Below are 23,430 nucleotides of genomic sequence, written 5' to 3'. Positions count from 1 at the left end.
AGCCATTGACATGACCCAGTCGTCTCCCTCAACTGATAAACAGGTACAAAGTTAAGGCCAACAGGGAGAAGAGCAGCAAGCAATTCTCCTAGCTTATAGAACCTGACCACTTGGGCAATTCTAGAGACCCTAACGAAGTAGACCTTTTTTTGTCCTTTACTTGTTGAAATGGCATTAGAGCTTCCTGGGGGTTTGACTGTAGCGTCCAGAACCCATCCAGGACTGAGAGAGATGAGGGGCATTCAGTTTGTTACCTAGGAAGTCCCTTACTTGCCCCTAGCTGTCTGGCCTCTGTAATCCTAAGAAGTACAGTTAGGTACAATCTCTTCAAGAGACAGGCCTAGGTTGCTTTGTTCCAGGGTAGTAACCAAGATCAAAAGGACAAAACTTAAGATATCACTGAAATGGATCCAAAGTAAACAAAATGACTTTGGATTTGGAGGTATAGTTGTTCTAAATTAGGACCTCACATTTTAAAAGCATTATCTGTTTCCACTCTAGTTCTACCTTTTCTCTCACAAATGCATCCACTTCTAGCAAGGGGAAAAAAGGTTAACAATAAGAGTATAATACTATACACCTCTGACATTAATCCTAGATTTCTGTTCTCACATAGCATTCAGAAACAATCTGACAAAATGGAATATAGTTCTTTATGAATGAGAAAAATCTTTCAAAATCTAGTCACATCCTCAGAGAGGACTTAAAGACTTCCTTTGGCCACATTTCAGATCAATGCCCTCATACACGGAAAGGTGGTCTGGATTCTAATTTGCTGATATCACTGTGAATTTACACAAAATTTGCGTTGCTTTCTATTACGTTATTACACTTCCATGTAGAGAAATTATCTTATCTTCCTAAAACCACTTTCTTGCCTTCATGTGGAGAATTCTGCGCTGAGAATCTAAAAATAGGACTGTTGAGGTTTACACTAGTATTGTGCCAATACTGGTGTAATGATAGCAGACTAGATGAATACTAATTCCTACTGAAGTCTAGCCAAGAAGGTCAACTTAATCTACGATTCTCTGTAGAATAGGGGACAAATCCCTAATAGATTCATTTCCAGGGTATATTAAGCATGCATGAACTGAAGAAGAGTCATAAAACCAGCTTCAGATTCCAACCCCCATTACGACTATGACCGTACCTTTCCCCCTTGATGGATGTGATACCAAACAGAGGTACCACCAAAGTCCACATGGAAGTCAGTATAGCAGCCTCGAACACTCATTAGACAGTACCTGACCCAAAAAAAGGAGCAGCATCATTAGAGCACTGATTAAAAAAAGAGAGCCTGCCCTACCATAATGCCACACTCTCCCCTTTGCACCCCACTTTCTGGCTAATCAATTCTCAGTCAGTGAGAGGAATGCAATTTCAAGTCATCATATTACCAGACGATACATTTTCTTTAAACTATGTAAACATGGTTATGACACTGTTGTATACATTCTTCCCTTTGGAACTATAAAGCCTACTGTTTAAAGAATTCATCTTTTTGATCATTGAGGACACAGAGCAAGGCTCTGAAGGGAGGAAACAGTCCTTGCTATCATTTTGGTTTCCCAATGCACCTGAGGAAATGCAGGGAAAGCCACTTACTTCTGTACTTTGGGGTACTGCATCTCCAAGATGGCATTTGTTGATTCAGTCTGACTTTCCTTCAAATGCCTTGGCCACATGTTGTCCACCCAGTCAATGAAATCCACCTTTAAAAAGGAGAAGGAAACATTTAGGATTCAATGGAAGGATTGGGATTAAAGAGAATTTTAAAGTCAGGAAAAATAGAATTTCTCAAAATACACACTGAAAGACTACATTTATTTATTTATTTATTTTTAAGTAGGCTCCACACCCAGAGTGGAGCCCAATGCAGGGTTTGAACTCATGACCCTCAGATCAAGACCTGAGCTGAGACCAAGAGTCAGACACTTAACCAACTGAGCCATCCAGATGCCCCTGAAAGACTGTAATTTAATTATAAACAAACAATCTGTTGGTGAATCCCAGGGTCAGTAGGCAAACATTCTAGAAATATTTATTCAGTGAGAATAAAGACTAATAGTTCCATCAATATTATCATAAAGACAGCACTAATCAAAATGAAGTCATTAAAGAACACAGTAGTATCTCTTCTGTGTCAATACTGGTATAATCAGCTGTCTTTTTCTGATTCAATAAAAGGCACTGTCTGGAAGGTACCGATAAACTTATCAAAAGATGAACACTGTTGGAGGAGCTAAGATGTCAAAAATAAAAACAAGAATAAATTAAAAAAAAAAAAAAAGGAAGAAAAAGGAAAGAAATCCCATAGGGATTTGTGGCCTTGCACAACAATGTGCTATAGAATCTAGTAAGTTAGGAATCAGAACTTCCAGGTCTATCATGTTTTCTCAGGATCACATGCAAGTCCCTGGAATTCATTTGTAAAGTGAGGGTAATTAACTCACAGTGATATTATGAGTATTACATGTAAATACATGTTAAAATTTTTAAAAAATAATGTTATCAGAATTTAGGAATTAATCTATTTATTTATTTATAAGATTTATTTATTTATTTGAGAGAGAGAAAGCATGAGAGAGAGCAGCAGGAGAGGGAAAAGCAGACTCCCGACTGAGCAGGGAGCCTGATGCAGGGCTCGATCCCAGGACCTGGGGACCATGACCTGAGACAAAAACAGATGCTTAACCGACTGAGCCACCCAGGTGCCCTGGAATCTATTTTAAATAAAATGTGTTGAAAGAAGAAGTGACAGCAGTATGAACTTATTTGCACTTTACAATGAATTGTAGCATGTCCTGTACCTTCAAATGTGCGTACCATGTGACCACTGACCTCTAAGAAACAGTCTAAGGTAGCTAAAATGAGAGCCAAACCACGAATCCAGTACAGTATTGATACTGCAAATGTCTAACTTAAGGCTATAAAACACACGTATCTGGTAGGCTTTGTAACAAAATCTACATTTGATCGTTTATTTCCCTTACAATAGAGACCTGGACAAAATGCATACAATCTGTGCATAATGATATGAGGCAGGTGTCTAGGGAACACTCAGATGTAAACTGTGGGAGAGTGGCTAGAAGGGAACACCAACGACATGCAAATTGAAGAGCAACTATGAAGGTTAACTTTTTGCTTTACTTTATAAAGGATTTCTGCTCAGGGAGACAACAGTTTTAACCAAGCATTCACTGGACCTAGAACACTGAATAACTCTAGCTTCTTTTCTTTTCCTCAAACAAAATCTACTTTCTAATCTCTTCATGTAGTGGTTGGCAACTCCAATCTCCTGGTATTCTCCTTTGGAAAGCCTTTAACAGAATAATGGAGATCTTACTTGCTCAAGACACCACAAGCTCTTATGTCTGGATGGGGAAAGGAAGGGTTAGGAACATGTGGGTATTTTTTATTATTTTTTTTATCAATTGTTCATTCAGAGAAAGCTGAACTTCTTTGGCCAGAATTTCCCACCTGCAGCAATAAGTTACTCATTCTGGCCTCTCTTTAACTGTATTATTAGGTATCGTCTAACTACCAAGAGAATACTGTGTTAAGGTATTCATACTTTTTTCCTTAGGTTAATCTTTAGGCTCTGGATAGGCCTTTTGCTAAATGGCCTGATCCATGTGAGAGTAAGTCTCCAGCAGAGGTAATCAACAGTTCTACCTGTTCTGCATCAATACTAGGGCCAAACTGGTAAGGAGTCCAATACCTAGGGACTAATCTATTCATATGCTGCACACCCACAAAAAAACCAAAAAAAAAAACCCCTCATGGCTTTCCTTCCATGAACTAATTTCCCCACCACCAAACAAATTTGCACACTATATATGTTGCTTTTCATCTACCTCTCAGGGACTGCTGGAATGACAGCAGAAAATGATCTCTATCTTCTCACCAGAGAATCCCCCTTTAGGCTAACACCCGATAAAAGGTACTTAAAGGTTGTGCACCTTTACACAGACTATTCCTTCTGCCTGCAATTCTAGTTTTCACTCTCTGCCTCCTTATTTCCTTCACGTCAAGCTTAGCTATCAATTCTTCCATTCCAAAGAGCGTCCCCTCCCTAATTCTCCTCCAGTTTATGTTGGGGGGGGGGTCCTTCCTATTGCCCCAATACTCTGTATTTATTCACTGCTGAGGCACTCACCATTACTGTGGTTTGCTGAAATGTCTATCCTCTGGTCTTCCCCGTGAGACTCTAAGCTCTTTGAGAATGAGAATGACCTTATTTTCCACAGGTCCTCTAGCACTTAGCATAGTGCTCAGCATGTGGCAGGCACTTGAACTAATAATAAGCTAACTCTGAAGGTGTGAATGTCATAGAGAACAAGAGATTATGTAGTTTATGTGAAAGATTATTACACGAATGAGATTTATTCAAACTTACTGAAACATACACTAAAATGAGTATATTTTATTGTATGTCAATTGTACCTCAATAAAGTTGGTTTCTGAAAAAGCATTACTGAGATATATTAGAAAAGACCTAGATAAATGGAGAGATACACTGTGTGGAAAAAATACTCCAGTAAATAAATAAATGATACCCCAGCAGAGTAAGCATATTACTGCTTACATGGTAAGGTCAACAAAAGCTTTTCTGCTTTCAGGAGGTGACCTTAGTAACAGCTCACTCAATCTTTCTAGCCATGTTTTGGGTCCCTAAAAAATACTGGTGCATTGTTCTCTATCCTCTAAAAAATTTTCTATTTTTGAGCCCTTCCATAGTTCTACTCCTTCATTTAATGGTCTATTATTTTTCTGTTATAAAATGATGTAGCATTTTTATCATTAAAAGGACAAAATGAATAAATTAAGAAAGTTACAAAAAAGGCTTCAGGTAATGACACATTTCTAAATTTTAAGAATGGAAAAGTTTAAGTTTTGTTTTAAAAAAATTTTTTTTTAAAGATTTTACTTATAAATCAGAGAGAGAGTGTACCCATGTAAGCAGGGGGAGGAGCAGAGGGGAGGGACAAGCAGAATCCCTGCCAAGCATAGAGCCCCGACGTGGGGCCCGATCCTACAACTGGAGATTACCAAACCAAAACCTTAACTGAATGAGCCACCGAGGTGCCCCATAAATTTTACTTTTATAGGTACAATCATTTTATTTTTAAATTGAAATTCTAAAAATATTAACAATGTTAATTTTAAATATTATAAACAATTTATAAACAATATTACTGTGATTCTTACATCCCTTATTCTTTATTTTAAATCACTGAATTGTACATTAAAAAAATTTATTTTTATAGCAAGCTCTATGCTCAACGTGGGGCTTGAACTCATGACCCCAAGATCAAGAGTCACATGTTCTGCCTACTCAGCCAGCCAGGCGCCCTTTATTATTTATTAAGTGGACCATGTTTGACTAATAATAAGACTAAATTCTTTTTTTTTTTTTTTAAGATTTGTTTATTTGAGAGAGGGGGGAAGAGAGAATCTTTTAAGCAGACTCCACACGCAGAGCCCAACAAGGGGCTTGATCTCATGACCCTGACATTCTGACCTGAGCCAAAACCAAGAGCCAGATGCTTAACCGACTGTGCCACCTAGGTGCCCCTAACAAGGCTACATTCTAACCACCTGTCTTCTTATATTTCCACATGACCAAATGAATGATAATAATATAAAAAGAATTCTTATCATTCTAGGGAGAAAAAGTTTTCCTAGTGAGAAATTCTATATTTATTTTTCATTTCATTTATTTATTTATTTATTTGGGAGAGCGAGTGGGGAGGAGCAGAGGGAGAGTGAGAATCTTATGCAGGTTCCATGCTCAATGCAGAGCCCGATGCAGGGCTTGATCTCACAACCCTGAGATCATGACCCGAGCTGAAATCAAGACTCATGCTTAACCAATGGAGCCACCCAGGTGCCATATATATATATATATCTATATATATCTATATATATATTTTTTTTTAATATGAGGATGGGCATGGAGCCCAATGCAAAGCTCAACATGGGGCTTGAACTCACAACCTCACAACCCTGAGGTCGAGACTTGGGCTGAGATCAAGAGTAAGACACAAGGACACCTGGGTTAACCATCTGCCTTCGGCTCAGGTCATGATCTGAGGGTCCTGGGATCGAGCTCCCCCGTCGGACTCTCTGCATTTCTTTAAAAGGAATGATTAGAATATTGCTAGTTCTGCTGTTCTAGGTGAAATATGTAACTCAAATGAGTTCTGAGATAGGAACTAAATGAATAAAAATGGTCCAAAAATGACTAGGCATATTTCAAAAGGGAAGTAAGTGTTTCAACATTCTGTAGACAGCCACTACTTTACAAAGAGATGAGCTAAATCAGTATCCACCTTCAGGAGAGCCAAGGATCAAAAACAAGTAACTTTTCCTCAGGATGGCTTGTCAGTTTATTGATACTAGTCATCCAGTGGAATCTGCTCCAGAAACCATCTCATAAAAATGATCACTTGTCTCTAGTTTTCCCTCAAGCTTTTCAGCAAGTGTAAACCCACAAGATAAAAATTAGGCAAACTTCCTACTGACAGTTCTTTTAAGAGTGAATTTTAAGACACTTCTCCATTACATGCAAAGACCAATGTTATTCTTAAATTAGGTTACTGGTGATCAGAATTAAATGGCCCCTCCCGAAATAAAATTAGGTGATTTTAGAAAATGATGAACTTTCTAAAATGAAGGTTATTATCAAATTGTCTTGTTCATCAATTTCATCTTGGTATGTATAAAAAGTTATAAATTCTCCCATTATATAAACAACCCTCTTGGTGACAATGACAATGTGGAAAACATGATTAGACTAACCGTGGAGGGCCTCTGCACCATGTTCTCCAGCCTGGTGTGGCTGAACTCTAGACTGATGACATTATAGAGTTTTTCTCGCTCTTCCTCTGGGGTCTCATAGTAGCGTGTCCACTGAGCCATGGTCATTTCAATGCCTTTCTGTGTGTTCACATCCATGACATCCACCATGCGACGACTCCCTGCCACAAAGAGGTATCAATCATCTCTACTGAGCCACTATTATCCTTAAATATATCAAGAATATAAAATACAAGTGGAAGGAAATAAGCTATCCTTTATTTAGGATATTCAGAAATAAACAAAGAGAGTTGTCACTCAAGGGGATAATCAACAGAAAATCAAACCACAGAGAATGGGAACGACAACAAGTACTAATAAAAGCAATTCCCTATGGAATATTTCTATATGGCCAGACAATGAATCTTATTTTCAATATCTCACACTCAATCTCATCAATTCTAAATGTTAAGTACTAAATCTCTACTTCATAGATGTATTAGGTAACTTGTAGGACAAAAATCCTAGAACTCAAAAATCCTAGACCAACTCTAGAATCAATCCTCATATCCACTGAGCTACATTGTTTTGAAGCAGTTTTGAGGACCTAGATTTATCCCTCAATTTGAATAAAGGATCCATTAGACAGTGATACATCCTTTTGTAACTCTTTTAAGAGTTACCTCCCAGACCTGTTAAGCATTTCTAATATAAATCCCCCTTTTCATTCATTTAACAAATATTTACTGAATGATAAAGACACCATGATGGACATAAAGATCTATATCAGATTCTCAACCAACTGTAACAACTACAACAAAAGGCAGAATGCATAAAATAGCATGGGGGGAAAAGCAATAGCATTAAAGCCAAAGATAACTAAATTTAAATCTCAGCTCTAATAATAGTTGGGAAAGTTATTTAACTTCTCTGAACCTTAATATCTTCTATAACTTTGGAATAACATCACCTTGTAAGCTGCTGTGTGGATTTAGTCAATGAAGTAAAATGTTTGACATAAAAGCAGGTGTCAATTAAAAACTAATAAAATTAAAAGGAAAATACCTTTTTTTTAAAAAAAATAACATTGGACTGACCAGAAAAGCCTTTTAGGAAAAGAGGGGGAAGAAGAGACATTTAAGTTGTGCCTAAGAATAAACAGAATCTAAACAAGAAAGATTCAACAGAGAATTGCAAGCAGAGGCAGAAGCATAAGAGAAGATATGGAGAGGCAGGACAGCTAAAAAAGTTAAGATAATAGTGGTCAAGAAAGGGAAAGAGTAAAAAGCTACTGGTGGAATATTAAGAATACCGTTTAATTTGTAAGAAACTAACAAATACCTACTATATACTTGGCCTTCATGGATACAACAAGTAGTATGAAGACCTGGTCCTCTGCCTCCAAGAAGTTTACAGTCTAGTCACAGACAAGAGACAACAGGAAGACAAGAATATGCCAAAATAAAGTAGACATGGCAGAATGCAATAAAATACAACTGATAATATAAGTAAAAATACCAAGTGCTAGCAAGAAAAACTGGAACCCTCAACCCTTTGCTGGTAACAATGTGAAGTGGTGTAGTTGCTATGGAAAACGGGGTGGTGGTTCCTCAAGAAGTTAAAAAGAGAATGACCATATGACCCAGCAATTTCCACTCCTAGCTCTGTATCTAAAGAGTCAAAATCAGATGTTCAAACAAGAACTTGTACATGAATGTTCAAAGCAGCTCTAGTCACAATAGTCAAAGGAGGGAAACAACCCAAATGTTCACTAATGAATGGATTAACAAAATGTGGTATACCCACACGATGGAATATTATTCAACACTAAAAAGGAATGAAGTGCTGTTACATGCTGGAACATAATACAATACATAAATAACAGACACAAAAAGCTACGTATTTTCTGATTCCATTTATGTGAAATATCCACAACAGGCAAATCCATAGACAAAGTACAACAGTGGTTGCCAGAACTGTGCATAGGAGGGAATGGGAAGTGACTATTTAGTAGATACGGAGTTTCCATTTCAGGTGATGAAAAAATTCTAGAACTAGATACTGATGGTGAATATACTTAATGCCACTGAACTGTATACTTTAAAACTATGATAATGGTAAATTTTATGTTATTTGTATTTTACCACAATTTAAAAAAGATAAGTGAATGCTTTCCTTCAAGACTGCAAAGCAAAAGCAATTCCATTTTGCCAATGGTACCAGAGCCCATAAGACTCTGTAGTTACCAGAGCACTTAGGCATTTATCGAGCATGTACTATGTGTCAGACGCTATTCTGAGCACTTCATATTCAAGTAACTTGTCCAAGGTTACACAGCTAGTAATTAGTAGAGCTGATATCTGAAACCAGGCAGTTTTGAGTCTATACTCTCAACCAATATATCCCACCTAAAGTTTACACAACAGACTGGTTTTCTTCTTTATGGGACATGAACTAACACTGGAAACGTAGCATTTTACTTTAGGTAGAAAAGAAGACTGGATTAGCCAAAGTACATGTAGTGATAATGGATTATTGCAATCACCAATATTTTGTTCACTACATTTTGATAATCATTAGCTGTCCAAGAAAAAAAATCTGGACTTCAAACAACTTGGATGGACATAAGTTAGGCATCAGCTGAAATTTATGCAAAGTCTGCTGGTTAGACATAATCACTGCTCTATTTTAAATATTTATTTATTTATTTATTTGAGAGAGAGTGAGAGCGTGTGCAAGCAAGCAGGGGGAGGAGCAAAAGGAGAGAATCCTTCAAGAAGACTCCCCACTGAGCATGGAGCCTGATGGGGGCTCGATCTCACAATCCACAAGATCATGACCTGAGCTGAATCCAAGAGTCAGACACTTAACCAACTGAGCCACTCAGGTGCCCCACCGCTGCATTTTAAATCACGGCAAGGATATTTATGACCACCCAAAGGTCTATTTGTAAAATATAAGGCTATGAAGGGGTTCCAAAGATCATTATTAGCAGTGAACATATTACAGAAGAAATAGGAGAAGTGGGAAGGAAGTGGGAAAAAATCCAAAAGGAGACTAGTGATTGAGTAAGTGACTCATTAAGTCCTTCTATTTGTATAGCTCAGAAATTTGGATACCATAAATCTATGATGGGATCCGGAAGTCTTTATTTTTAACAAGTACCACAGATGATTCTGATGCAGTGCATCTGTGGATCACAGACCACAAGAATGCCTGACCAACAGAGAAAAGCTCTGGTTGTCCATTAACTTATTACTGTCCTGGAGCTCTCTTAGGAAGAGAAGTCCAGTGACAGACCTAAGTACTCAAGAAGATTTTCTGAGGTCCCCTGAGAGAGCCCCTGCTTTGTGAAGAGTGGGAAAGCATTTTAATTACTCAACAGATTTACTCAGTACCTACTATATTCCAGAGATTGTGCTAGATACTAGGAAATACACAGCGACATGCAGACAGATGGAATCTAATAAAGAAATAGTGAGGGAGTAAAACAACAGGGAATCAGAGAACTTTCCTCTACCTGGGCTATCTGTGACTTTCACCTCTTGGATAAACAGAAAGTTATTCAGCTATCTAAAAAGAGCCCTCAAGTGGCTAAGAGACAGTACTGCAATACTTAATTCCCAAGGTAGAGGACAAAACTTAATAGAAGTTGTAATGTTGGGAGAAATGCATCAGAAAAACATCCTTTTGTTTCATGACCTGTTGGAAACATTTCCAAAAGGTTTTAATCCATTTTACTGCTTTAATGTGTATAGGAGAGTGACCATGTCCGAGTTCCTAAGGACCCTAGTGGGTCTCAGGGCTACACTGAACACCAAATGGTCTGCAGAAAATTGACCTGAATCTTTACTGACACCAGGAAGCCTTCTTCTTTAATTAGATTGATTCAATTTACTTTCTTTTCCTAAATTTTGAATAAAATATAAATCAGACGAAAGATTCAAGTTATCCAGTCACTGATAAAGAGAAATTTTAATATATCTAATTCTCAGCTTACACAGAATGATTGATTTTAAGTCATCTCTCCACCCAACATGGGGCTCGAACCTACAATGCCCAGATCAAGAGTTCCATGCTTCAGCTTACAAAGTTTTAAACGTTGGCCAAGTTACCAAATGCAGCACTGGTAAAAATTTCCAGGAAATTTCTCTACTGCTTTTAGGGAACGGAAGAGAATCACAGATATGAATGAAGTTTCATTCTTGGTTCAGAGATATAAAATGTCCTGGAACAGGCTCTTCGTGGAGAAAAGGAGGGACACACACTGATAAAACAGTAGGTAGGAAAGAAGTAGAGTTCTATGCCTAATGAGTACTAAATGAAGCAACTTTGTAACTCCCTTTGAGAAAATTCTCAGTTGCTAACAGTAGTTTCTATCAAGAAACTACTTCAAGCAGTATACTTTAATCAAATATGTACTTCATGTTCCTAAGCCTTAAATCTCAGTCAGAAATTTAGAACTCAGTCCCAACTCTTAAATCTTTGCCTAAAAGACACAAAGGCCACAAAGCTTAAAACTTACCCACACACATTTTGACATCATTCACAGTGAAGTCTGGATCTGGCATTCTATGAAACAAACACCAGTAAGCATAAATGGGAAGCATACCTTCTCTAGTCAGTGTGTTTTTTCTTAAGAGTACTAAAAAGTCCTAAGTTGAGACACATACATCTTATATTTAGGTTTAACAATATATTTTAAATATATATAAAACGATATATTTTAAACATAAATATAAATAAAAATAAGAGATTTAAATTTATTTCTTTTTAACTCACCTGTATTTTCTCATTTAACTGTAACAACCATGAATTGTTTTTGTAACAAAAGAAGAAAAATACACGCTTTTAAAATCTAAAAGGGGGATTAGTTTCAATTATCTACTGCTTTGGGTTATCTATACTGCACTGTCTATAGCCCTGGTGTAACACGGTCATTTCACAACCACATCCAATCAGGCCAAGAATACTTACTTTATTCCAAGTCCATCAGAATTCTTGAAAATCAGAGGGTCTCTCAAGCCACCCCGCTGGATATACTCTACATTAAAATCTGTCACCACAGGAAAACAATTGTTAGAAAAGCAAGAAGTACAGTTGGAAAAAGATAAAAGGATCATAAAAAACATCCTAGGGGCGCCTGGGTGGCTCAGTCCTTAAGCATCTGCCTTCGGGTCAGGGCGTGATCCCAGGGTCCTGGGATCGAGCCCCACAACAGGCTCCTCCGTTGGGAGACTGCTTCTTCCTCTCCCACTCCCCCTGCTGTGTTCCCTATCTCGCTGGCTGTCTATCTCTGTTAAATAAATAAATAAAATCTTTAAAAAATAAAAAACATCCTAAGTAATAAGGTGGAGACAGTGTTTGCTCTTTCTCTGTATATAGTTTTGCTCTGTTAGACAATATACGCTCGTTATTAAGATGCATCTCTCAGGATACAGGAAAAGCACACTGAGAGGCAGGTTTCAAGGGGTTTGCGATGTCTGTATTTTTATACAGTAACCTCAGAATTTAACCAACAGGGTGAGTACTATAGTTGAGTCATCTTCTAAATCCTAAACAGAAATTATCATTACCCTGTCTCTTAACAGCCAAAAAATTTAATTCTGTTCCACTATAATACATACCATACCTTTACAGCCTTGTCAGTCTGCCAAGGAACAAAAACTCTAAATGGTACACACGGAATCCCACCTCTGTTTTGTTTGGGGGGAGGGGGTGCACGCATAAATAAATTCTTACTGTACTATTTTTAATTACACCCAAAACAAGGGATGGGAGAAGAAGGGAAAGGCCTTTAGGGAAAAACTCCAACAATGCTCCAGGCCTAATACATTCTTGTTTCTTCTCATATGGTAGAGAATGACTCACAGGGTGAGAGGATTAAGGGAAGGTGGTGTGTGTGTGTGTGTGTGTGTGTGTGTGTGTGTGTGTGTGTGTGTGTGTATATAAATATGTATATGTGTGTGTGTGTGCGCGCGCATGGCATTGTGTAATAAGAGAAAATAAACAGCATCACAACATCAACAGGCAATGTTTAGCTGCATAGATGCTGAGCCCACAGTTCCCAGAATCCACAACTTCCTACATCAAGGGACTACAGGTCCCCTGAACCCTAATGATACTGACCTTTCCCCTCCATAAAAGTAACAAAATTTGCATTATATTTGTTGGTGTGGAGTTTTTCTTCCAAGTCAAAAGTTCTTTTCCCTTCAATTTCATCATCTGAAATGCCATCATCTTCATAGCGTCGTCGCATGGTACCTCGCTGGAGAGAGAGGGACATAAGGATCAAATCATGTACTTTTTCACGCCTATCTAAAAGAGCTCATAAACACGTGCACACTTCAACTTCGCGTACTTTCAACTTCAGTTATGTCAAACATCAATTTTCCTTGCCTTAAAGATTTTTTTTTTGTTGTTAAAGATTTTTATTTATTTATTTATTTGACAGAGAGAGAGAGACAGCCAGCGAGAGAGGGAACACAAGCAGGGGGAGTGGGAGAGGAAGAAGCAGGCTCCCAGCAGAGGAGCCTGATGTGGGGCTTGATCCCAGAACTCCGGGATCACGCCCTGAGCTGAAGGCAGACGCCCAACGACTGAGCCACCCAGGTGCCCCTAAAGATCTTTCTCTTAGCTAAACATAGCTAGTGTTCTCAGAATGTACAGAACATGACAAAATTTTGATGAGTCACTGGTTCCCTACTTGTGAATTTTACCTCTGCTCACTCTTTGAGCCTAGAGACACAAATTTACAATAAAAATATAACCAGGGGCACCTGGGTAGCGCAGTCATTAGGCGTCTGCCTTCGGCTCAGGGCGTGATCCCGGCGTTATGGGATTGAGCCCCACAGCAGGCTCCTCCGCTGGAAGCCTGCTTCTTCCTCTCCCACTCCCCCTGCTTGTGTTCCCTATCTGGCTGGCTGTCTCTCTGTCAAATAAATAAATAAAATCTTTAAAAAATAAATAAATAAAAATAAAAATATAACCAAATAGGGTCCACTAAAGACTGGGGACCGTCTTTATAGAAATTTCAGGTCAGGATACAAAATACAGTATTTTTATAGGGGAAAGAGCTGTATCTACATTAGTTTTCTTTTCTTTTTTTTTTTAAGGTTTTATTTATGTATTTGAGAAAGAAAGCAAGAGAGAGAGCATAAGCCAGGGGTAGAGGCAGAGGGAGAAACAGGCTCCCCGCTGAGCAGGGAGCCGGATGCAGGGCTCAATCCCAGGACCCTGAGCCGAAGGCAGACACTTAACTGACTGAGTCACCGAGGAGCCCCTCTACATGGGTTCTCTAAAAACAATCTTTAAGAACAGACTAAAATATTTGAATTAATGAAGCAAAAACTCCTTTACATCAGATAAAAGAAGTTAACCTAAATAATAGCATTCCAAATAGCAGACCATCAATATTTAGCTTTTAGGATATTTCCCCAAAGAAAATATACAGGGGTGCTAGGATGGCTCAGTCAGAAGAGCATGCAACTCAGGACGCCTGGGTGGCTCATCGGTTAAGTGTCTGCCTTCGGCTTGGGTCATGATCCCAGGGTGCTGGGATCGAGTCCTGCATCGGGCTCCTTGCTCAGTGGGGAAGCTACTTCTCCCTCTGCCTACTGCTCCCCCCTACCCCACTTATGCGCTCGCTCTCTAATAAATAAATAAATAAATAATTTAAAAAGTCTTTAAAAAAGAAAGAGGGGCGCCTGGGTGGCACAGCGGTTAAGCGTCTGCCTTCGGCTCAGGGCGTGATCCCAGCGTTATGGGATCGAGCCCCACGTCAGGCTCCTCTGCTATGAGCCTGCTTCTTCCTCTCCCACTCCCCCTGCTTGTGTTCCCTCTCTCGCTGGCTGTCTCTATCTCTGTTGAATAAATAATAAAATCTTTAAAAAAAAAATAAAAAAGAAAGAGCATGGGACTCTTGATCTCAGGGGTCATGAGTTTGAGCCCTATGCTGGGTGTAAAGATTTCTTAAATAAAACTTAAAAAAAAAAAAAGAAAAAGAAAAATGGCCAATGAACACATGAAAAAATATTCAAGATCATTAGTCATTAGGGGAAATGAAAATTAATGATTTTAATGAAACACCACTTCACATGCACTAGGGTGGCTATTATCAAAAGATGGACAATAGGGGCGCCTGGGTGGCTCTGTAGGTTAAGCGTCTGCCTTCGGCTCGCTCAGTTCATAATCCTGGAGTCCCAGGATGAGCCCAGCCTAGGGTTCCCTGCTCAGCAGGGAGTTTGCTTCTCCCTCTCCCTTTGCCCCTCCCCCTGCTCATGTTCTATTTTGCTCACACTCTCTCTCTCAGATAAATAAAATCTTTAAAAAAAATTTTAAAAAATTTTTTTAAAAGGGTGGACAGTAACAAGTGATGGTGAGAATGTAGAGAAACTAGAAGCCTTGTACACTGCTGGCGGAAATGTAAAACAGTGCAACCACTCTGGAAAACAGCTTAGCAATTCCTCAAAAAAATTAAACAGTTATCTTATGACCAGCAATTCTACTCCTAGGTACATACCTAAAATTTAAAACCTATGTCCGCACAAAAACTTGTATACAGATGTTCATAGCAGCATTAACCCAAATGTCAACTGACTGATGAATGGTTTAAAAAACATGGTATAGTTGCACACTGGAATATTATTTGGCCATAAAAAGGAATGAAATACTGATATGTAGCTACAACATGGAAGGATCTTGAAAACATTATGCTAAGTGAAAGAAGCCAAATGCAACAGACCAGGTATCACAGATGATGTAAATTTATTTACATGATATGTCCAGAACAGGCAAATCCATAGAGACAGAAAGTAGATTAGTAGTTGCCAGGGGCTGTGGAAAGGAATAGGAAGTGACTGACTGTTAATGGTCTGGGTTTCTTTCAGGAGCGATGAAAATATTCTGGAATTAGAGAATGGTGGTATTTGTACAACTCTGTGACTATACTAAAAAACCAATTAATTATACACACTTAAATGGGTGAGTTTTACAGTATATATTTCACAAGCTATTTTTTTTTTAAAAAGATAACATGTTGCTTCTGCTATAAATTTACCTTCCAGTATATTTACTTTAGCCAGTGTCAAATTTTTGCTTAAATTTCTTGAATACATACACACAGGACAATCGGTATGGGCATGGTAGAGGCAAGGGTAAACACAGCTGCCCTACCCTAAAATGTGCTAAGAACAACTAAACCTAGAATTTAAAGTTAGATATTGGGGAAAGGTCTTTTGTGGAGTTGGCGTCAGGGAAGGGGTACAAAGAGTCATAAGAAATAAAAATTAAGGAAATAAAAATGACTATTACACACCAGAGGAGAGCTAGATTTAACACGCCAGGGTACGTCTGGGTTGAAACACTGAGGGATACCTGGTATCTTTTCCATATTTGGCAAAAACTTCATTAACACTCTTAACTAGCACCTTTGTGGCCCAAAGTCCCAGCTCAAAAAAGACCACCTAATTTTGGTAGACGTTTCACTTATTTCAATAATGCCATCACTGCTCAAAATATTTTTAGATAACTTTATGGGGGGGTATTTTCATTCACAATTTCTAAGATGAGTTTTTTTTTTAATAAGCTTGAATTCACTTTATTTTTCTTGTATAAAACTATGTTGTGGCCACAGCTGGAGCTTGGATGGTCAGTGCATTCCTGATAGAGAGACTTGGGTGAACCAGTCTCTTTCCAGAGGCAGGGAGAAGGAGCTGTAGGTCTTGGAAATGGCATCAAAAGTGGCCTTGGCGAAGTTGCCCATGGGGGCACTATAGCCCCTGGGCCAAGGTATAGCAGTCATCAATACCAGCCACCATCAGTAACGTCAGACGCACAGGAGCTGAATCAATTTGTTTTTGTAAGAGATATCCTCAGGTGGCTCAGTCAGATAAGCATCTGCCTTCAGCTCAGGTCATGATCTCAGGGTCCTGTAACTGAGCCCCAAGTCATGCTCCCCGCTCGGCAGGAAGTCTGCTTCTTCCTCTCCTGCTCCCCCTGCCCACTATTTGTGCTCTCTCACTCTCTCTCAAATAGAATCTTAAAAAAAAAAAAAAAAGAGATATCCTCAGATCCCCTCCTTACCATACTTCATTTATGTGTCTTTGAAGAGAACTCCAAAAGATGAATTCCAAGTATTACAGAGCAAGGACAAGACCATCAAAATACATGTAGATGCCCCCTCCCCTCATCTGAGCTGTAACTTCTTACACGCTTGTCAAAAAAAAATTCCAGTCATGTTTTCAAACTTCAACCTTTCCGAGGTCTACCATTACTGACTTTTCTTCAGGAAGGAGGGATAATCAGGGTGATTATCCCAGCATTTCTAACACGGTAGCCAGAAGTTCCCCCATCCTTCCTTCCTTTTTATGCTTTTCTTCTTCCTACATTCAAGAAGATTCCTTCTTCCATTTACATTTTCTATATACAGAGTATAACGATACGGGGAAGGCTCTTGCTGCAGCCAAACCACTTAAAGATAACAGAAAAATGAATCTGGATTGTATTCTTTGTGATTGTTGCAATTGGTAAATCAGCAATAATATGAAAATTATTTGTATCAGTTTTAATAATGCCATGAATTTTTTTTGGGGGGGGTCTATCCCCATCTTAACGTAAATCCTGGTGAAAGTAAACAAACACCTATAGCAAATCTCCAAGTGCTTTAAAAATATATTCAGGGGCGCCTGGGTGGCACAGCGGTTAAGCGTCTGCCTTCGGCTCAGGGCGTGATCCCGGCGTTATGGGATCGAGCCCCACATCAGGCTCCTCTGCTATGAGCCTGCTTCTTCCTCTCCCACTCTCCCTGCTTGTGTTCCCTCTCTCGCTGGCTGTCTCTATCTCTGTCAAATAAATAAATAAATAAAATCTTTAAAAATATATATATATTCAATCCTAGGGCGCCTGGGTGGCTCAGTTGGTTAAACATCTGAGCCTTGGTTTCAGCTCAGGTCATAATCCCATGTTCCTGGGATTGAGCCCCAAGTCAGGCTACTGTTCAGCAGGGAGTATGCTTGAGGATTCTCTCCCTCTCCCTCTGCCCCACCACTAAACAAATAAATCAATCTTTAAAAAAAGCACAAAAACATTTTCAACCCTTGCAATAAGCCTGGAAATTAGGAGGCAATAATACAATCTGCTATAGGTAAAACCCAAAGGGAAGGCCACTTTAATACTAAGGAAAGCAGCCACCAATCAATCTCCTCCAGCCCACCATTATCAAATAATTCAAAATGGTTTACCAGCGTGCTGTATTTTTTATTCTAGGTGCTTTTCATACAGGCAATTTTAGGCAGCCCAAGTTATTGGCCTCCCATAGATGCCAGCCCCCACTGAACCCTGTGTCAAAGTAAACAGCAGGCACAAACCAAACACTAAAATTTATTCCAACCACATTTTCACTCAAAAGCAATCTGTACTTTCTAGGGTCAATAGTGAGTTTATAACCAATAACTCTTTATTCTATTTAAATGACCAAACTATATAGCAAACTTGTATTTTCCAGGACCCAAATAATGAAAAGAATTTTAAAACTGCCTTAAAAAATATTCACCACCCTTAGTCAAGTGGTAATTAACTATATTAAATGGTAAAAACGGCCATATAAATGAATATTTAGATTAACTCAAGTACTGATAGATAGGTCAAGCTCAAGGGATACAGATATTAGTTATACTAATATCTCCTAGATGATTAGCTGAGGATTAGCAAGGTCAGATGCAAAGAGGTTATCAATCATTATACAGAAACTTTTGGCAGTCTCTTTTCTAAACATGTAGTAAAAAAGAATGATGGAAAGGGCATTGTCTTAAGATGCCTTTATGTAATATACCGAAAAAGTAAAACAGCAGAGCAGGGTCAGGAAATCAGGAATTTTGAGCAGTGAATATTCCCTGACGCCAGCAACCATCTGCCTCTCTTAGATATTTGGGGGAGTGGAATGAGGTGAGAAAGACAAATCATTTTTTAAAGGTCAGATAAAACTAGACTTGTCCTACAGGAAAACGGCTACGCCATCCAAGGCTAACGTATACTCTGGTTAATATAATGTAACCATTAACATGTTTATTACAACAAATAACACTGAAAAGTGCTTATGGAATATTAAATTTAAAAATAAGCACATGAGGGGTGCCTGGGTGGCTCACCTGGTTACACGCCTGCCTTCAGCTGAGGCTCCTGGGATCGTGTCCCACATCAGGCTCCCTGCTCTGCAGGGCACCTGCTTCTCCCTCTCCCTCTGCCCCTCCCCCAACTCGTGCTCACTCACTCTCTCTCTCTCAAATAAAAAAAATCTTAAAAAAAAAGATAAAAATGATAATGATCCTCTCAATAAATGCAGAAACAGCATTTGACAAAATTCAACACCCTTTCATGATAAAAGACACTGAACAAAATTAAGAGTAGAAGGTAACTTCCTCCAACTAATAAAGGGCATTTACCAAACACCCATAGCTAACATCATACTTAATGATACAAGACTGAAAGCTTTCTCTCTAAGATCAGGAACAAGACATGATGTCTGCTCTCATCACTTCTAGTCAACACTGTATTACAAGTTCTAATGGAGGCAATTAGGTGGGAAAAAGACATACAAGTTTGGAAAGAAAAAAGTAAAACTATCTCTATTCACAAATGGCAGGATCTTGTACATAGAAAATTTAATGGAATCCACACACACAAAATTTAGAGCTAATAAAATCAGTTACATATGTATACATGTATATATTAGCAATGAAAAATTAAAAAATGAAATTAAGAAAACAATTCCATTTTAAAAAATGGGAAAAAATGCAAACAAATAAATTTAACAAAAGAAGCCCAAGACTTGTACCCTGGAAAAATACAAAACACTGTCAAAAGAAATTACAGATCTAAATAAATGGAAAGACATCCTGTGTTCATGGACTGCAAGATTTATTATTATAATGGCAGTATTCCTCAAACTGATTTACAGATTCAACACAATCTCTAATGAAATCCCAGGTGCATTTTCTTCTGCAGAAATTAAGAAAATCATCTTAAAATTCCTATGGAAATGAAGGGAACCAGAATAGCCAAAACAATCTTGAAAAAGAATAATGTTGGAGGACTCACACTTCCTGCTTTCAAAAGTTACTAGAAGGCTATATAATAATCAAGGCTGTGTGGTGTGGGCATGAGGACAGACATATAGATCAGTAGAACAGAAATGAGAACCCAGAAATAAACCTTTACATTTATGGTCCACTGATTTTCAACAAGGATGCCTAAACAATGCAATGGGAAGAAAAGGCACCCAATGCAGGGCTTGAAATCATAAGCCTGAGATCAAGACCTGAGCTAAGATCAAGAGTTGGGATGCTTAACCGACTGAGCCATCCAGGCGCCCCAGGATGAGAGTCCTTTTAAGAAATTGTGCTGGGACAACTGTATATCCATATGTGATGGGGCGCCTGGGTGGCGCAGTCATTAGGCGTCTGCCTTCGGCTCAGGGTGTGATCCTGGCGTTCCGGGATCAAGCCCCACATCGGGCTCTTCTGCTGGGAGCCTGCTTCTTCCTCTCCCACTCTCCCTGCTTGTGTTCCCTCTCTCGCTGGCTGTCTATCTCTGTCAAATAAATAAATAAATAATCTTTTAAAAAACCCAAACAAACTGTATATCCACATGTGATAGAATGAAGTTGGACCTATACCTCACACCATATACCAAAAAAAAAAAAAAAAAAAAGGAAAGACAGACAGACCAACCAAACATTAAAAAATGGATCAAAGACTTAATGTAAAGGCTAAAACTGTACTCTTAAGAAAATGTGGTGTAAATATTCATGACTTTGGATTACGCAATGGCTTCTTAGATATGACATCAAAATAGTCCAACAATAACAAAATAAATGAATTTCCTCAAAATTAACACTTTTTGCGTTTCAAAAAACACTATCAAGAAAAATAAAAGTTAAACTACAGAATGGGAGAAGATATTTACAAATCGTCTCACAAGTATCCAGAATATCTATATCTAGACAGACATCTAGAATATATAAAGAACTCTCACAACTTAATAATGAAATGACAAAAAAATTTTAAAACACAGGCAAAGGGCAAAGGGTTTTAATAATTATTTCTCAAGGATTATAACCGGCTCCATAAGCACATGAAACACCATCATTCATGAGCTCATCATTAGTCATTAAGGAAATGCACATAAAAGCCATAAGGAGACACCACTTCATACCCACTTGTCAGATTATAAATGCTGGTGAGGGTGTGAAGAAAGTGAGACCCTCATACACAGCTGGTGGAAATGCCAAATAGTACAATCCATTTGGAAAAAGTCTGGCAGGGTCCTCGTTAAACAGTTACCGTATGACCCAGCAATTTCATTCCTAGGTATGTACGCAAGAGAATGAAAACATATACCCACAAAAATTCATAACATTATTCATTATAGCCAAAACACAGAAACAACCCAAAGGTCCATCAACTGAGGAATAGATAAAAATAGTATATCCACACAATGGAATATTGTTTAGCAATAAAAGGAGTGAAATCCTGATATATGCTACACCACAGACGAACTTTGAAAACATAATGTTCAGTGAAAAAAAACCAGTCACAAAAGACTACATGTTATATGATAATATTTATATGAAATTATCAGAATAAGCACACCTATAAGACAGTAGATTAGTGGTTACCAGGGGCTGGAGGGAAAAGAGATGGGGAATCGCTGCCAATGTGTTTTGGGTTTCTTTGAGGTACTGAAAATGTTACGGCTAGATGGTGGTAATGTCCGCACAACTTTGTGAATATATTAAAAACCACTGAACTGAACACCTTAAAAGGGTGAACTGTATAGCACAGGAATTGTATCTCAATAAAAAAATTCTGTAATAAAAATATCTGGCAATCTGTAAGAGAAAAAAGGTAATACACATATATGTTTAAATAAAGCAATGTAGGGGCGCCCGGGTGGCTCAGTCAGTTAAGCATCTACCTTCGGATCAGGTCATGATCTCAGGATCCTGGGATGGAGCCCCGCATTGGGCTTCCTGCTCAGTGAGGAGCCTGCTTCTCCCTCCCCCTGCTTTCTCTCTTTCAAATAAATAAAATCTTAAAAAAAAAGGCAATGTAGTTTGATAATATCAGAACAGGGTTTGATACAGAATAATTCAAGACACACTGCTTAGTAACACTTCTGATGAAGCACAATTTTTTTCTAAACAATTGCCATAGCCATTTTACTTGATTTTATATGAATAGACAAGTGACTAAAAAAAGTTAAGCAGTTAATGAACTACCATCATGTGTCAGGAATGCAAAAGCAGTTTGTTAGTTCCAAGAATTTCCAGTCCTATCAACTGAATGTAATTCACCACATTAACAGATTAAAGGACAAAAATTAAATCATCATCTATATCTGTGCTGTCCAGTATGGTAGCAACTAGCCACATGTGGCTCTAAGACTTAAATTAAGATTAAATACATTTTCAACAAATGATGCAGGGAAAACTGGATATGGCATGCAAAAGAATAAAGCTGGCCCTTACCTTACACCATATACAAAAATTAACTCAAAATGGATCAAAGACCTAACCAAAAAAGTTAAAAGTCTAACATTTTTAGAAGAAAACACAGGGAAAATCTTCACAACATTGGATTTCTTAGACATGACACCAAAAGCAAAAGAAAAAAACAGATACACTGGACTTCATCAAAATTGGAAACTTTTATGCAAAGGATACTATGAACAAAGTGAAAAGACAAACTACAGAATGGGAGAAAATATTTGCAAATCATGTATCTGATAAGGGATTAATACCTAGAATATATAAAGAATTCTTACAACTCAACAACAAAATAGCCCAATTCAAAAATGGGCAAAGGACTTAAACAGACATTTCTCCAAAGAAGATATACACAAAATGGCCAATACAGGGGTACCTGTGTGTCTCAATTGGTTAAGCGTCCACCCAACTCTTGGTTTCAGCTCAGGTCATAATCTCAGGATCATGAGATCAAGCCCCATCAGGCTCCGTGCTCAGCGAGGAGTCTGTCTGAGATTCTCTCTCTCTTTCTCCCCCTGCCACTCCCCCAGCTGCACAGGCACTTGCTTGCTTGCTTTCTCTAAAATAAATAAATCTTTTTTTTTTAAAGATCTTATTTATTTATTCGTGAGAGAGAAAGAGAGAAGCAGGGGCGCCTGGGTGGCACAGCGGTTAAGCGTCTGCCTTTGGCTCAGGGCGTGATCCCGGCGTTCTGGGATCGAGCCCCACATCAGGCTCCTCCGCTATGAGCCTGCTGCTTCCTCTCCCACTCCCCCTGCTTGTGCTCCCTCTCTCGCTGGCTGTCTCTCTCTCTGTCGAATAAATAAAATCTTAAAAAAAAAAAAAAAAAGAGAGAGAAGCAGAGGGAGAAGCAGGCTCTCCACAGGGCAGGGAGCCCAATGCAGAACTCGATCCCAGGACTCTGGAATCATGACCTGAGCCGAAGGCAGACACTTAACCGACTGAGCCACCCAGGCGCCCTAAAATAAATAAATCTTAAAAAACAAAACAAACCAAACAAACAACAACCAAGGGCGCCTGGGTGCCTCAGCTGGTTGAGCAACGGCCTTTAGCCCAGGTTATGATCCCAGGGTTCTGGGATG

At 38.6% G+C, this 23,430-nt stretch overlaps 1 protein-coding gene across 2 annotated transcripts in view; it reads right to left on the bottom strand.

The window, feature by feature from the left end:
• KDM2A (lysine demethylase 2A) overlaps nucleotides 1-23,430 on the bottom strand; it is a 109,373-nt gene that overhangs the window by 32,873 nt on the left and 53,070 nt on the right. For both annotated transcript variants that reach the window (XM_011227537.3, XM_019801854.2), the window contains exons 3-8: nucleotides 12,934-13,072; nucleotides 11,782-11,860; nucleotides 11,330-11,376; nucleotides 6,808-6,986; nucleotides 1,609-1,715; nucleotides 1,154-1,247 (exon numbers count right to left, since the gene is read on the bottom strand). In XM_011227537.3, the coding sequence (XP_011225839.1) occupies nucleotides 1,154-1,247; nucleotides 1,609-1,715; nucleotides 6,808-6,986; nucleotides 11,330-11,376; nucleotides 11,782-11,860; nucleotides 12,934-13,072 (645 nt within the window). The remainder of the gene's footprint in view (nucleotides 1-1,153; nucleotides 1,248-1,608; nucleotides 1,716-6,807; nucleotides 6,987-11,329; nucleotides 11,377-11,781; nucleotides 11,861-12,933; nucleotides 13,073-23,430) is intronic.

Source organism: Ailuropoda melanoleuca, chromosome 16, assembly GCF_002007445.2.
Source record: "Ailuropoda melanoleuca isolate Jingjing chromosome 16, ASM200744v2, whole genome shotgun sequence".
Lineage (NCBI taxonomy): Eukaryota > Metazoa > Chordata > Mammalia > Carnivora > Ursidae > Ailuropoda > Ailuropoda melanoleuca.
This window is presented reverse-complemented; position numbering and strand designations above follow the sequence as displayed.